Raw genomic sequence first — 16,228 nt, 5'->3', positions numbered from 1 at the left:
TACATTATATTCACCAGATAGAAGGTGCATTGCTTCACATATATTGATACCCTTTCTCATGTCTTGGTCCCCATTTCCCCTCCCTCACCCCCCTCCCCTCATCTTGTTTCCTCCCTTCCCTATCCAACATCAAATAACCAAATACACATATATACAATATATCTGATAACCAGGTGAAATACTGTAACAATATAAGGTAACCAAGGGACAGCAAAATAGATGAGAGATAACATAATACATTAAGGACAACAATCACTCATTATATGGCTTTTGTTTCTATATCCTGGAAGTCCTTTCATTTAGTGTCATTCTCTATGGCCTTATGTATCTAGGTTCTGTTCCATTGCAAATTTCTGCTAGAAGAGCCCAATGTTTCTACTGATTAGGACAAATAAGGGAAACCATTGAGCTTATGTTCCTTTGAGTCTGGCTTACTTCACTTAATAAAATTTTTTCTAAGTCTGTCCATTTCCTTAAAAATGGGGTGATGTCATTCTTTCTGACAGCAGCATAGAATTTCATTGGGTATAAATAACACATCTTGTTGATCCACTCATTAACTGAGGGGCTTCTGAGTTGGTTCCATATCTTTGCTATGGTAAATAGTGCTGCAATAAACATCGAAGTGCTAGTAGATTTAGTATATCCTTGTTTCTGGATGATTGAGTAAATGCCAAATAGTGGAATTGCTGGGTCTTAGGGGAGTTCTATGTTTAGTCTTGTGAGGAACTGCAATACTGCTTTCCATAGTGATTGAACGAGTTTGCACTCCCAACAACAGTGCAGTAGTGATGCCTCCAGCATCTCTTGTTATTAGATTTCTTATCCTGGCCATTCTAACTGGAGTGAGGTGGAATTAGAGTTGTTTTGATTGGCATTTCTTTTATGGGCAGAGATGTTGAGCATTTTTTCATGTGTCTATAGGCCATTCTTATTTCTTCTTTAGAGAAGACTCTCTTTAAGTCTTTGACCCATCTTTTAATGGGATGGTTGTTACTTTGGCGATTAGTTTTGGAGTGATTCAATTTTTTGAGCTGTTGATATATTTTAGATATAAGGCCTTTGTCCATTGTATGGTTAGTGAAGATCTTCTCCCACTCTGTAGGCTTTCTAGTTAATTTGCTAGCTATGTCCTTTGCCATACAGAAGCTCTACAGTTTAATGCAGTCTCACTTATCCAGACTTTCTCTGATTTGTTCTGTTTCTGGGTCCTTATTAAGAAGATACTCTACATTTCTTAAAAGAACAATAACAAGTGTGAATATTTGATCTTTGATCAAATCAAGTGACACTGTCCATTTTGGAAGCATAGTCTGGTAACAAAATTAAAGAGAAAGAGATTCATCAAAGAAAAAGAACTATAGACCCATTGTTTGATGAGTGTTGATGCAAAATATTGGCCAACAGTCTTCAGCAACTCATCAAAAATTATACACTATGATCATACAGGATTCATCACAGAGATGCAAAGCAGGTTAAACATATGCAAATCAATTAATATAATTCAACACATCAACAGGAGCAAGGACAAGAATCACATGATTGTCTCAATAGATGCAGAAAAGGCGTTTGACAAGATCCAACACCCCTAATGCTAAAAGCTCTGAAGAAACTAGGAATCCATGGAACATTCCTCAGTATAATAAAGGCTGTGTATGTCAAACCCACAGCTAGCATTATACTTAATGGCGAAAAACTAAAGCCATACTCTTTAAAATCAGGAACGAGACAAGGATGCCCACTCTCTCCATTCCCCTTTATTAGAATTCCTGGCCAAAGCGATAAGGCAAGAAGCAAGCATAAAGAGGATCCAAATAGGGAAAGAGGAAGTGAAACTTTCCCTCTTTGCAGATGACATGATTCTATATTTAAAGAACCCTATTGACTCCACTCCAAAGCTGCTTGAGCTGATTCAAAACTTTGGTAAGGCAGCAGAGTATAAAATTAACCCTCAAAAATCCACTAAATTTCTTTTACCTAGAGAATGAAGAATGTGGGCTGCTGAGCATTTAAAGGTCACAGTATTCATTATATTGCCATCACTAAACATGATACACACTATGAAAGAAAATAGGAACTTGATATGTTCTTTCACTGAAATGACATGGTTATAATTTGAAAAAATGTGTATACATATAAATGTATATTTATTTATATACATATATGTATATAAATCTTTACTCTCCAAGTAGCAGTGAATAAAAGTGTTTTGCTATTTCTTAAATAATTTTAAGTAAATTTTTTTACCTACATTAACTTACTACCTACATGTTGCCTGCCATGTTAGCAGTGAGAGCAACTTTCATTTTTGCTTTGACCTCTGAAATTTTTTCTAAACTACTGTAACTTTCCAGCTATAATCTTTAAGTTTCATACCTTTCAAGTACAGTTTTTTTGCATTAGTATAGGGAAATTGATGGTTGACTTTTCTTTCTGACAAGGAATTTCTTTTAATTAGAGTTACATAAAAGATATTGAACAGGTGATATTTAATTCTGACATTTTAAAAGCAAAACAGTTAGATTTCTATTATATGCCACCCCCACCAAACCTTAGTATGTCCCAGAGTTTTTTAGCTGAGTTATGGTTGAAGTTGTTACTTTTCTCTCTTAAGGTAACACTCACTATCCACGTTAAGTTCATCTGTCCTCCAGCTCTAGGGAATTTGGAGCCTCCTTTCAAGATGGGGGTGAAAGAAATAGAGCATAGATTATGTGGGCTGAAACCAGATTGAAGACGTACATTGTGTTCTTGGTTCTCTGCTTTCAATCCCAAGACCCAATAAAATAAATTACATGTGAAAGATGTTTCTGTTATCTGCTGATCTTGTCTTGTAATATTTTATCTTATATCTCTTAATGCTAATTAATTTGAATTTGTTGATGGCATTTCCATTTTTATACTATCTTAGAACTTGGGGTTTTATTAGTAATTTTTAATATTATACTTTTGCTGATTTAATAAAGACAACTATGTTTTCATCATAGCAAATGTTTTGGAATTTATATTAGTAAAGAGGATTTGAGAAGTTAGAGCACTGTCCAAATTTCCAATGATAACTGAAAATTAAAAGTAATTTGAATCCATTTAAAAATGATCAATTCTAAAATAAAACTCAAAACTATGAATACTCACAATTTTGAAGCATTATCTAATGGTTTTACAAGATAAATTAATTTAGGTAAAAGCACCTTATATTAAATTTCTGGTTAAACTGACACCCTTTGTACTGAGATAATATTAGTGGTTCAGATAAAACATGAAGTAATTTCATATACATCACTTAATAGTAAACATTAATATTATTTTATTGAGTTCAGTGCCTAAAAATAGCTTTAGAAGCTAATTTTAAACTGTAATTTTTCAATGACAATCAATAAATTAAGCATTACTGGAATAATGATATTTCTCTACAAAAGAAAGGAAATGGAGGCTGATCTTGTGACAGTGATGAGATGTAAAGAGTAAAGTCTTCATCTTCCTATGCTGCAGTATTCTACTTATGAAACCCACATATATTTTTGTGCAGTGAATGACAATGTCCTTAATTATAGGGCCAGAGTAACATACCTATAATTAGGAGAGAGTTATGCTTTCAATTAGAAAACACTATTTTTAGAACCCCACATTTTGCTTATTTCTTCTTTCAGTAAAATAGGGCAGATTGTCAATTATATGATTTTGTGTAGAGAATGATTTTAAAGGACATATACATTATGTTTCCACAGAAACAAAGATTTTTCAGGCAGGCAAAGATTTTTGTACATAAACCTGTCATTGGCTTGTCCATCCATGAAGTACAATGATTAAGTCTTAGAATAGAATCTCTTCTCCATGCCTGTCATAAATCCTTGACAGTGCAGTCTCCTTATTTCCTCTGCTCCCCTCCTCTAAGAAAATGCTGGACACTCAAGAATTTCTGTCCACTGATCTACCTTAATAATATTGATATTGGAGAGAGCAAAGATTCCAACATTGCTGAAATGATGGGTCTTTATTATTTTAAGAAGTAAATTATATTCATTTATACAGAGAAATTAAAAAATATAGTTATTTTATTATTCTTGCATTAACCAGATGTACGGATTTTTGCAGAGTTTAGAAATATTGTGACAGATGACTACTGTTAATGCCACTATTCCATAACTCAGTGAAATGATTAGTTTGAATATTTCTTTTGTAAGTATACATAAAACAGGTACAGAGACAGATACATTATGTGTATATATATATACACATGCACATGATTTATTATGCAATGATCGTGACTACCAGAAAAGTATAAAATTGAGATTATCATTTAAAGGTAGTAACTCTATGGCTTGGAATGTAGTGATTTATATTTACATATGAAAGTATCAGTTCTAATTACAAAAGAATTATTTTAGCACTTAGGCTGTCCCTTAGAGAGCAATATTAAGTGTTATTTCATTAAAATAATTTTTTCCAATTATGGTTTGTACAAAAATACATCATGACTTCTTTATTAATATGCTGTACAGAATTTATTATGATTATGTATGATTTATGTATGATTATTCTTCATATTATTTTATTCCTGTTTCTCGTGATGATTTATATAGGGTGAAGTTACTGTATATCCTATTTCTTTGCTGACAGAAATATCAATGACTGCATGTATATGCACATCTTGTATCTCTCAAATCTGGAATTGGAGTGAGACATAGAGATACTCATAGCAGAATAGGCTCTTTATAGGCCTCCATCATGCTTAAACATTTAAATGGTTCCTAAAATAGAAGGCAGCAAATAAATGCTGGGTAGAATACGTGAGCAATGAATATCGCTTTGCATTTGTTGGAAGTCACTCATGCATGGTTTGTCATAGCCACAAAATTTTTTCTTCCTCGTTTTTAGCGGCCTTGATTATAGCAGAACAATCTGCACAGCTGCCAACTCTTGCTTGCCCAGGCTCTCTCTAGATGATCTAGGACAAGTTGAATCATTTCCTCTTGTGTTGGCAGTTTTCCTTTCTCTGACATTTTAATTTTTCTCACCATTCTACAGAACATCTGAAGAGCCACTGAGATGGTAATGTCTTTAAGGACACACTCAGTCGAAGCTGCCTGGAAAGAGCATGCAATTTCTGTTTCATTTCAGCAACTCTAGCTAGGGCAACAATGTATAGTGAAGGACATAATTTCAGCAGACCTTGCCATTGCTTTCTGCAGAAATTATCACTCCATAAAAGGACCATCATGTAGTCTATTCAGTTCTCAGATTTCCTTAAGAATGAAATATCAGGGAATGGGAGTTAGGCCTAGTGGTAGAGTGCTTGCCTCGCATGCAAGAAGACTGTTTTGATTCCTAGGTACCACATACATAGAAAATTCCAGAAGTAGTCCTGTGGCTCAAGTAGTAGAGCTCTAGCCTTGAGAATGTGGTGCTCAGGCCCTGAGAAAAAGCCCCAGGACTGGCAAAAAAAAAGTCTCATAAGAACAAAAAAACAGAAAATTGTACAAAAGCCAGGCATTATGGTTCATACCTGTATTACTAGCACTTGAAATCCAAAATTTCAGGAGGATGAAATCTTGAAGATTGAGGTTCAGAATTATCTCAGGCAGACACAGTCTCTAAGATAACTAGCACAGTTTCTAAAATAACTAGCAAAGTACAGAGTAAGAGGCATTGCTCACCTAGTAAATTGCTGGCTTAGGAAGCACAAGAATCTTGAATTCAAACCCCAGAACTGCCCTGCAAAGTGTACAAAAGGCTGTACTGAATCATGTGTTCAACAGCCCAAGTGCTAAGCACATCTGCTCACTGAATTATAATCGTGGTGCTAAGGAGTAGTTTTCTCTAGGGTGAGTTATTTTGGTCATAGTCAGCCTATAGCTATTCTGTGCAAATGTCAGTGTGCTCTCTATTTCATCTGTCTGGGTCATTTAGAGACCACTTTGTGTTACACTGAATGATTTGATTCAAAATCAGATCATCGGATGCTTTGCTCATTATTCAAATGCAAAGAAATCATCCATTTGACACCAAAAGCAGATCCTGAGGACAAATAATCTAAGAGCAAAAGTTTAATAGAGAAATAATTTTAAAGTCTCTTTCCTTCAAAATCTTTCTAAAATTATTATGTGGATACTTCAGAGAGAAAATGAATTTCGGAATTCACTGCATCGGCACTTTACGTAAGTTAGCACTCAATATACTTATTATTGTATTTAAGTAAAAAGCCTTCATCATCTCTGCCCATCTCTCCTGGAGCTTTCATAGCAGTTTCCATGGTAATAAACATCATCCTAGAGTTCCCTACAAAAGGGAACAGAATTGTTCAACTTAAAAGCGTTAGAATCTAGTCACAAATAAATAGAAATAGTGCCGATAAAATTTTAGACTCTCTCTCTCTCTCTCTCTCTCTCTCTCTCTCTCTCTCTCTCTCTCTCTCTCTCTCTCTCTCTCTCTCTCTCTCTCTCTCTCTCTCTTCTTTCTCTCTTGTTTAGAGACCTGGGATTGAACCCAGAGCCTCTTTCTAAGCAAGTACTCTACAATCCACTTGAGCTTTGCTTTTCAACCATCAAAAACTCTATGATTAGACTTGTGATATTTGAAAGGAAATGTGATACTAAAGTAATTTCTCATTTATATTTGATTTGTAGCACATTATTTTGCTCTGGTTCCTAGTAAGTCATTATTCAAAGTGAAATTGCTGGTAAATACCAGTGGTTGCTTATTTCTACAGAAATTTCTGTAGAAATAAGCCTGGTGGAGAAAACACTAGACTCTTATCTCCAAATAACCAACAAAATACCAGAAGTGGAAGTGTGGCCTAAGTAATAGAATGTCAGCTGTGGCTTAGCGAAAGCATAAGGCCCTGAGTTCAAGCCCCAGTACTGGCATACGAACAAATACAAACCAGATTAAGATCTAGGTTTTGTTTGATGGTTAAATTTTTAATAAAATCAAATGTTCTTAAGATTGTTAGAAGAAATCTTTCCTTCTATTCTGCTTCTTTCTGTTTTTGTAATCCCAGAGGACTGACAATCCTCTAAGGCTGCCAGTGGGAATGTGTGATGATGGTTGTCACCTGGGTTCTGAGCATAGTGCTAATAATGGCTCTGCAATGGTCTGTTTTGTAAACACAAAATAAAAAAGAAAACTAAACAGCTAAGATTATCCACATCTACAACCCTAAGTCTTTGGCAGTCTAAGAATGAGAAAATCACAATTTGAGGCCAGCCTGGACAGAAAAGTTTATGAGACTGTAGCTGGGAACAATAGAATGTACCTGTCATCCCAAACTATGCAGAAAGTAGAGATTGGAAAGATTTTGTTTCCAGGTCAGTCTGGACACCAAACTATACGAGCCTTGAGCCTCTTCATGGAAGTAAGTTGGATGAGATGGTATACATTTTGAGTCTGTCCTTGAATTGGCAGATGGAAATCAGATGCAAGATCCCAGGTTCATTTGGTCCCAGTACCAAAAAACTACTGTGGCTTAAAAATCTGTTCAATTTATTTATTTATTTATTTATTTTTGCCAGTCCTGGGCTTGAACTTAGGGCCTGAGCATTGTCCTTGGATTTTTCTCAAGGCTGGAACTCTACCACGTGAGCCTCAGCACCACTTCTGGCTTTTTCTAAGTATGTGGTACCAAGGAATCGAACTCGGGTCTTCGTGCATGCTAGGCAAGCACTCTACCACTAGGCCAAACTCCCGGCCCCTCTGTTCAATTTATAACAACATAAAAAAACCCTCACAACCTTTAAAAATATGCAGTCAATGAAATCAAACTTTACCATCTTTACCTATACCTTTGAATAGGATGAATATCACAGAGATACACATAAAATATTCTATGTATAGAAATAGTTGGATTGGGTTCAGATGCTCAATTTAAATTTTGCAGAAGCTACCTTCAGCTTTCTCCTTCCATCTGATGATGTATAAGGACTGTGTCATCTTTAAACATGAGAATTAGATTTCAAAGAGCTCCTGAGTCCTGTTCCTACTATACATATATGACATGTACTGAGTTTATCATCCAAACTATTCTTCATAGGCCTTGTAAATCTTAACATTCTGCTTTTTGTTTATTTGTCTGTTTTCCAAGTACTGTGGTTCGAGGTTAGGCCTCTACTCTCTTGCTTCACTCACTGCTGTGTTTTACTTCTGGAGCCATGCTTCCAATTCTGGCTTTTTGCTTGTTATTTAGAGGTGGCTCTGACACACAATTCTTAGATCTCAGCCTCCTAAGTAGCTATTATGAGGATTATGAATTCCCATAATCATTTTTGTTGTGGTTTATTCCTATTATCTTTTTTTTTTTTTGCCAGTCCTGGGCTTGAGCTCAGGGCCTGAGCACTGTCCTTGGACTTTCTCAAGGCTAGAGCTCTACCACTTGAGCCTCAGCACCACTTCTGGCTTTTTTCTATATATGTGGTACCGAGGAATCGAACCAGGGTCTTCATGCATGCTAGGCAAGCACTTTAACCACTAGGCCAAATTCCCGGCCCCATATTCCTGTTATCTTTTAAGGTGGTAACTAGATATAGAGTGTAATTTAAAGTGTGATATAATCTATCTGTAAAGAATTTCAGTCTTCTTGTAACCTGGAGACTCTATTCATCAGGCAGTACAATATTTACATAACAAACAATAATCATTTATTAAAAAGAATTTCATTGAGAGTAGTAGAGTGGTAGTACATGCTTGTAATCATAGCTCTTGGCAGAGGCAGAATCATGGTGAGTTTGAGATAAGCCCAGGAAACTGAGTTAGACCCAGTCTCAAAATAACCTAAACAACTAAAAAAATTTATAAGATAAAAAGACCAAAGACCTCTAACAAAACTACACATTTTTTTCACTAGTATGCACTCATTCTTGGTGGCTAACATTGTTCCTTCATATAATCTTCTTGGCCGTCGAGGTATCTGTAATTAAAGTTGTTATCTACCAGTCCATTTAAAACTATCAAGTTTATGATCTGTAGTGGTTGAATTAATAAACCAGATGAATAACTTTAGTGGCTTGAATTAATATATTTTCCTATATTTGCGATTCACTAAAAGCCTAGATCACTTAAAATATGAAATTGAAGTAAGTTTCATTTCTTCCATTTGGTGAGTAGGAATTGACTGGAATCACATTCCAGTTGCAATCCCATATAATGGTAATATTGCTTCTGTCTACTACCATAATAACATCTGCAAATATGGAGTATATTCCAATTATTTCTGCAAGCCCATTGTTGGCTAACATGCTAGATATAGTTGCACAGAATCAGTGGCATAGCAATATAATTGAAGATTCTGGTCAGAACACTGCTTGTATTGTCATCATGTGCTTTGAGTGTGACTGATATATTCATCATTGACTCATCTAATTCAGATAATCCCAACTCTTCTTCTAATGCACAAGGATAATAAAATATACGCTGTTAAATTTGTTGATAATACCAAAGCCATTTGTTCATACTTGCCTTTGGATGGGCCCAGTGAATAGTCCTATTAAAACAAAAGGTGGAGCCATAGGAATCATTTGCTTTCTCTGTCTCTGTCTCTCTCTCTCTCTTTCTCTCTCTCTCTCTCTCTCCCTCTCTCCCTCTCTCCCTCTCTCCCTCTCTCCCTCTCTCTCTCTCTCTCTCTCTCTCCCTCTCTCTCTTTCTCTCTCTCTCTCTCTCTCTCTCTCTCTCTCTCTCTCTCTCTCTCTCTCTCTCTCTCTCTCTCAAAATGAATTTAAGTAATACAATGCAACTAATAGAAAATTCCCTTTATAATATTATTCACCACTCATAAGGGAAAGAAAATGAATGAAAACTTGCTTACATTTTAAACTTTAAAATCATTTTTTTCCAAATGATGCATTTCTATTAAGAATGCATGTGTTGAGGCCTGGAGTTTGGCCTAGTGCTTGCCTAGCATGCACAAAGACCCTGCTTCGATTCTTTGGTACCATATACATAGAAAAAAGCTGGAAGTGTTGCTGTGGGTCAAGGGGTAGGGCAGTAGCCTTGAGCTAAAGAGCTCAGGGACAACGCCCAGGCCCAGAGTTCAAGTCCCACAATCGCCAAAAAAAAAAAAAAGGTACTGGATCTTGTCAAATTGTCTTAAATTTACAAAATATGCTAGTTATGCCATCTTGAACTAAAAGCACAGCTTAGGAATTTGAAAATATAGGGGACAGGAGTTTGGCCTACTAGTAGAGTGCTTGCCTAGCATGCACAAAGACCTGGGTTTGATTCCTCGTTACCACATACAGAGAAAAAAGGTGGAAGTGGTTCTGTGGCTCAAGTAGTAGAGCTCTAGCCTTGAGAAAAGTTCAAGGACAGTGCTCAGTCCCTGAGTTCAAGCCCCACAACTGGCAAAAAAAGAAGAATGCATGTGTTAATTTAAGTATTTTTTATAACGGACATTAATTTCAGATTGCCTAAAAGAATTCTGAGACTTCACTCCAGCTGATAAAAATGCTGCTAAAATATCATTTATTTTTAACTCACTTACCAGTAAATCATACACAAATGTCTTATGGAAACACAAATGGATTTCCCTAAATTTTATAATTCTGCATATTTTTAACTATTATGTATTTCTCATTTCAGTGTGTATATACATGCATCAGAGACTTGAATATCTGGTTGTTGTTTCTGTTTCTTATATGAACTAATGAATGATTTAAGCACGTTACTTGGTCTTTATGAGTCTTGCTCTTAAATATGGATCTTGGAATGTACCATGAGATTTTAAGTTTCTGTTCTAGTACTAATTTGAAAATGTCAAGCTCTGAAACACTTACTGTTATGCTATTTAGCAAATCTCATTTCAGTTTTTAAGAAGCTTGGAAATCACATTCCTTTTAGTATTGTAATTGCAGTTTTAGAAATAATTCAAATGAGTTTACGTTATTTGAAATTTGATTTTATTGAAAATGACAGACTATTTTCATAGTAAATCCTTATGGAACCAAATCAAGCCATACTTCTATGAAATAATCTATGAACTATTTCCATTGGCTAAGATATTGGTTTTAACAAAAGAGAGAAATGATCTAAAAATGATTAAAAATACTTTCCAAACATTTGATTAATGATTTAATGGAATTGAGTCTTTAAATATAAAACCTTTAAATGCACACACTAGAATGTTTACTATCACAGAGTAACAGAACTTAATAGCAAAGGAATATCTGTATGTAAATATTTTAAAATTTCACTAGCATACCTTGGATTTTAATGTTTTAACAATTGTGTCACTCTTCTATACTGCATTTCTTGGATTTTTTTATTAAAATGTAGTTGCCGACAGGGCACAGTGGCTCATGCCTATAATTCGAGCTACTCAGGAGGCTGAGATCTGAGAATCACAACTAAAAAGCCAGCTAGAGCACTAAAAAAATCTATGAGACTCTTGTCTCCAGTTAATCATCAGAAAACAGGAAGAGGCACTGTGGATCAAGGGTTAGGGTGATATCCTTGAGCTGAAGAACTCAGGGACAGTGCCCAGACCAAGGGGTAGGGGGTAGCCTTGAGCTGAAGAGATCAGGGACAGCTTCCAGGCCAAGGCCCAGAGTTCAAGTCCATGACCAACAAAAAAATGTAGTTTCCAACATCAACACACATGGTTTTAGTTCCAGGAGCACTGAAGGCTCCTGAGGTGTGGTGGGGTGTGGTGTGGAAGCTTCCTTGAGGGATTTCATTTTTGTTCTTTTCATTAAGACTGTAATCAAGCATACATGTAAACTATTGGTAATTTAAGTTTCCTTTTGTGTCATTCAGTGTAAAACTGTCTAATTTGGAAAAAAATGTAGGTTATAAAAAATAAAGATTTAGGCACTGCTCAATTTTTCTTTTGATTTTTTTAAATTAAAATTTTCTTCATGAATGCAAAAAAATAACTATTGTAGATGTAGACATTTGCTTGAAAATGATATAAATGATTCTTTCTAATAGCTGAGTAAAATTTCAGTGTGTGTGTGTGTATTGTGTGTGTGTGTGTGTGAACTGCAGGACCATTTGTGGGTATGCATACACATATACTTACTACCACCACCACCAACAACCACCACTGTCACATTTTCTTGATCCACTCATCCACTGATTATAGGTCTGTGCTGTTTTTCTAACCTTCTATTGTGAATCTGCAGCAATGAGCATGAGCTCCTTTACTGTCTCCTGATTGTAATATTCTACATAGATTACCAAGGTAGCATCACTGGATCGTATTTAATAGCTCTATGCTTAGATTTGTGAGAAATCTCCAAATCACCTTCCAGAGTAGTCAAAAACTGAGCATACTAATAAAAATATACGGTAATTTGACAAAAACAAACAAAGCAGTGTCATTATCATTTAATCTAGCAAATAGGTTCTTAGATTGTTTGCCAGGGGACATTTCTATTTGCCTTTACATTGATTATTTTCCATTTAGCTTTTTTTTCATTTCTGTGATTTTGTAGGTGATCAAGATATCTGGGCATCACATGGTTATCTGTTTAGTTCAGTCTATCAGTTTTCCTAATACTGCCAAAAACAAACACTGTTTGACTTGTCTCTAGCCAAAATATAATCAAATTCTTAGTATTCTTTGAAAAATAGCCCTGAAATTCAAATGGATGCATCTGTAGTGGTAATGGTTGGGAGTTTGGAACCTAACCATATCAAAATGTATATGAACTACTTTTCTTGTACACCTTTGTCCAAAGCTATGCAATAGATATGTGGTTATGAAATTTCTTGTTAATGTGTTAATATACTGGGAAAAAATATACATCTTTCAGGAATTCATTCAGGTTCATTCAGTATCAGTAGTGTGCACTGTTAAAGCTTTTAGATAATTTGCAGATTCTAGTCACAATTATATCATAAAATGCTGCTCAGTTAAATAATATCTATGTTATAATTCCTGTGACATCTTTTCTTGGAATATGACTGGTTTCATTTAATAAAATTTGTTGTTGTAAATGAAGTAGCATATCAGATCTTGGGAATTTTCTTCTTTAAAACTATAGGCATATTAATAAAGTATTTTAGTGAAAGCACTAGAGCTAGATATTGTTTATTACTAGTGATATTTAAACTCAGTTTTTTTCACTTGCTTGGCTGGTACTGTTCCATTTCAGATATATGTCCATCCCTGCATTTTGCTGGTTATTTTGGAGATGAAGTCTCATAGACTTTTTTATTTAAGCTGACTTCAAATCATGACTTTCCAGATCTCAGTCACATGAAAAGCTAAGATTAAGGGCATGAGCAACCATTAGCTGGGTGCTAGAATTGAGGCTTAAAAACCTTTTAATCTTTACAAGTATTGTATTCACACTTTGAAGAATAGTCTCAAAACTAACAGGAAATTTTTTATCTGTAAAACTGAACATTTCATTGCTAACATTTGGGGTTTCTCATAGGCTATCAACACATCATTGTACATAGTATTTTAATGCCTCAAAGTTAATACTTCAAACTTGGAATAACTGACATATTTAATGGATAATTTGATTTTAAAAACTGTATCGTTATTTTGACTTCTTTTTTATCAGCTTATAATATTGTTCCAAAATTATTGCCATCATGTTTTTATAGGAAGTAACATTTCAGAAAGCCTCTGGAGTTGAATGAGATTTTATGCTATTTAAACCAAACTTCAATTCTGTAATATCTCACAATTTTATGATCAACCATGAGGAAAAAACAAACAAGCAAAGGAACAACAACAAAAAAATAACAAAGAAAAAAACAAGCAAAGTAAACAGTTCCTATCATAAGCAAAGATTTAAAAAAGTAAAAGTGGTATTTTCCTAATCAAAATCTAAAATATTTATCTACTGTATATTTATTAAGAGACTATTACATAGCCAGGTTCTGGTGGCCCCTGTAATCCTAGTTAATCTGAAGACTGAGATCTGAATATCACAGTTTGAAGCCAGATAGGACAGGAAAGTCAATGAGACTCTTACCTCTAACTATCCACCAAAACAGTAGAAGTAGAGCTGTGGCTCAAGTGCAAGAATGCCAGCCTTGAGTAAAATAGCTAAGAGACAGCAGAACCTACATACACACAAAAGGCCCTACTGTGTATATATGTCAATCACAAAAGGATTACAACAGTAAATATTTTTCTATTTGAGCTCCAGTTGGAACTTTTGCTCTTATAGATATAGGATTTTCCAAAAGAAGAAAGCTGATTCCCCAATGAGTCAATGTTGTTTAGTGCTAGAAAGATTTTAGAGGGGTTTAGTGGTGAGATGATAGAGAACAAAATTAATGGGAAAGGAAAGTGGATGGCCATTATTTAGAGTGAAAGTATCATTTCTAATTTTTTGATGGTATTGGTGGAGAGGAGGTACTGCTGGGTCATGTCTCTGCATAGGCCACTGAACTGAAATTGTTCACTACTGTGTCTCAATATAGCTGTACCTCATTAAACAGTGATATGGTGGAGGGCTACTCTCTCTGCTATACTAGTCAGAGCCACGTGATAGCTCTATAAAAGGAGATACCTCATTGATAACTCTTGTTCTCCAATTGGTAACTGATTCTTGGTTTTCTCCAAAATAAAATGAAATCCTTTTATATGGTCAGCTGCATAGGTATGCATAGGCATGTGAATACACTCCTTCTTATAATGAATTGACTATTTTGGTGGGGTTTTTTTTTGCATTCTGTAAGGTAGCTTTCTGCTACTTTTAAAATTCCCTAGAATAAACATGAATAAATAAACAAGAACTCCCTAACTTTCATGAGCTTTAAAATGAGTTTTCAATTCCAAATTCTTATCCTAAGCCTTTTATATTGAATAACAAAAGGAATTATTGAAAGGCACCTTCTCAAAAGGGATTAAAACCATTCTAGAAAATTAATCACAGAAATTCACAGACAAATGCTTTGACTGATGGACTTCATGCTCTTCATTTAGCTCTAAATAGGAAGTATTAAATGATTCATTTCATGATTGTATTTGCTTTTGAGTCTACTAATTTTTAAGACCAATATTCATTCAATAATACTGCCTGTATCTTATTTTCATTTGTATCTGCCACTGGTAAGAACTTTTATGTCTGAAATAAGTTGTATTTTGATGCTTAAATACTCAAGATAAGATAGAAAATTTAAATAGCCAAGGAATATTCCTCTTTAAAAGTTGATATTATTGGGACTGGGAGTTTGGCCTAGTGGCTAGAGTGCTTGCCTAGCATGCACAAAGACCTGGGTTCAATTCCTCAGTTCCACATACATAGAAAAAAGCCGGAAGTGGTGCTGAGGCTCAAGTGGTAGAGCTCTCTAGCCTTGAGAAAGTCCAAGGACAGTGCTCAGGCCCTGAGCTCAAGCCCAGGACTGGCAAAAAAAAAAAGTTGATATTATTATAGAAAAATACCAGTTAGAGTCTACCAGTGGCCTCCAGCATTATTTCCAGTGTCCTTTAACTAATCAATGCTGCCAAAGAATCTTACTACGTTGTAGGTTTAATCAGTTAACACCACACAGATTTCTATTCTGCCACTAGTAATTAGTAATAAATAGTCTAGAATTTGGACCACAAAAATATTCTTGTGTTATCTTCTAACTTGAATTAGTTCTGTAGTTGGGAAAATGAATCTTTCAGCTCATTAAGTATTTTGGAGGTTTGAGATTTTTTCTTGGTATACAATCATGTGTTGGCTAAGGTAAATTGAGGTATGCACAAATACAAAGCAAATTTAGTTTTCATGGAGATAGAATTGTTACTAATAATAAAAATAAAAACACGACTGGTTTACATTTTCTGTACTATTTGTGGTAATACTAAATTGCTGCCTCTTTTATACTTGGTAGAAAACTACTTAGGCCTTTCTCCTTACTTTCTGTGACCCTTGCTTTTTCTGCAGAGATCTAAAATTGCAGTATTTGATAAAATGTGGACCTATATGAGAAGTGCAGAGCCCTCTGTGTTTGTGAGGACTACTGCTGAAGGAGTAGCCAGAGTAAGAAAATCTAAAGGGAAGTATGCCTACCTGCTGGAATCCACCATGAATGAATACATCGAGCAAAGGAAGCCTTGCGACACCATGAAAGTTGGAGGAAATCTGGATTCCAAAGGCTACGGCATTGCCACCCCTAAAGGATCCTCATTAAGGTGGGTGGAATAGTATAACAATATGCTGAGTGTTGTTATAGTATCCCACCTACCCTGATGTGTCTTTAAGACTCCCACGGTTTGTATACGGATCTGAGGTAACTCAAAATCACCAAAAGAACCAAAAAAGTTTCTGAATGTTTTGGAACATTT

General features: G+C 35.1%; 1 protein-coding gene across 6 annotated transcripts in view; it reads left to right on the top strand.

Moving 5' to 3' along the window:
• Window positions 1–16,228, top strand: part of Gria2 (glutamate ionotropic receptor AMPA type subunit 2) — a 142,337-nt gene that overhangs the window by 120,133 nt on the left and 5,976 nt on the right. For all 6 annotated transcript variants that reach the window (XM_090343201.1, XM_090343200.1, XM_090343202.1 and 3 more), the window contains exon 13: window positions 15,828–16,075. In XM_090343201.1, the coding sequence (XP_090199327.1) occupies window positions 15,828–16,075 (248 nt within the window). The remainder of the gene's footprint in view (window positions 1–15,827; window positions 16,076–16,228) is intronic.

This window comes from Megascapheus bottae, chromosome 13, assembly GCF_031878675.1.
Source record: "Megascapheus bottae isolate mThoBot1 chromosome 13, mThoBot2.hap1, whole genome shotgun sequence".
Classification (NCBI taxonomy): domain Eukaryota; kingdom Metazoa; phylum Chordata; class Mammalia; order Rodentia; family Geomyidae; genus Megascapheus; species Megascapheus bottae.
The sequence above is the reverse complement of the archived record's forward strand: the minus strand, read 5'-3'. Positions and strand labels throughout refer to the sequence as shown.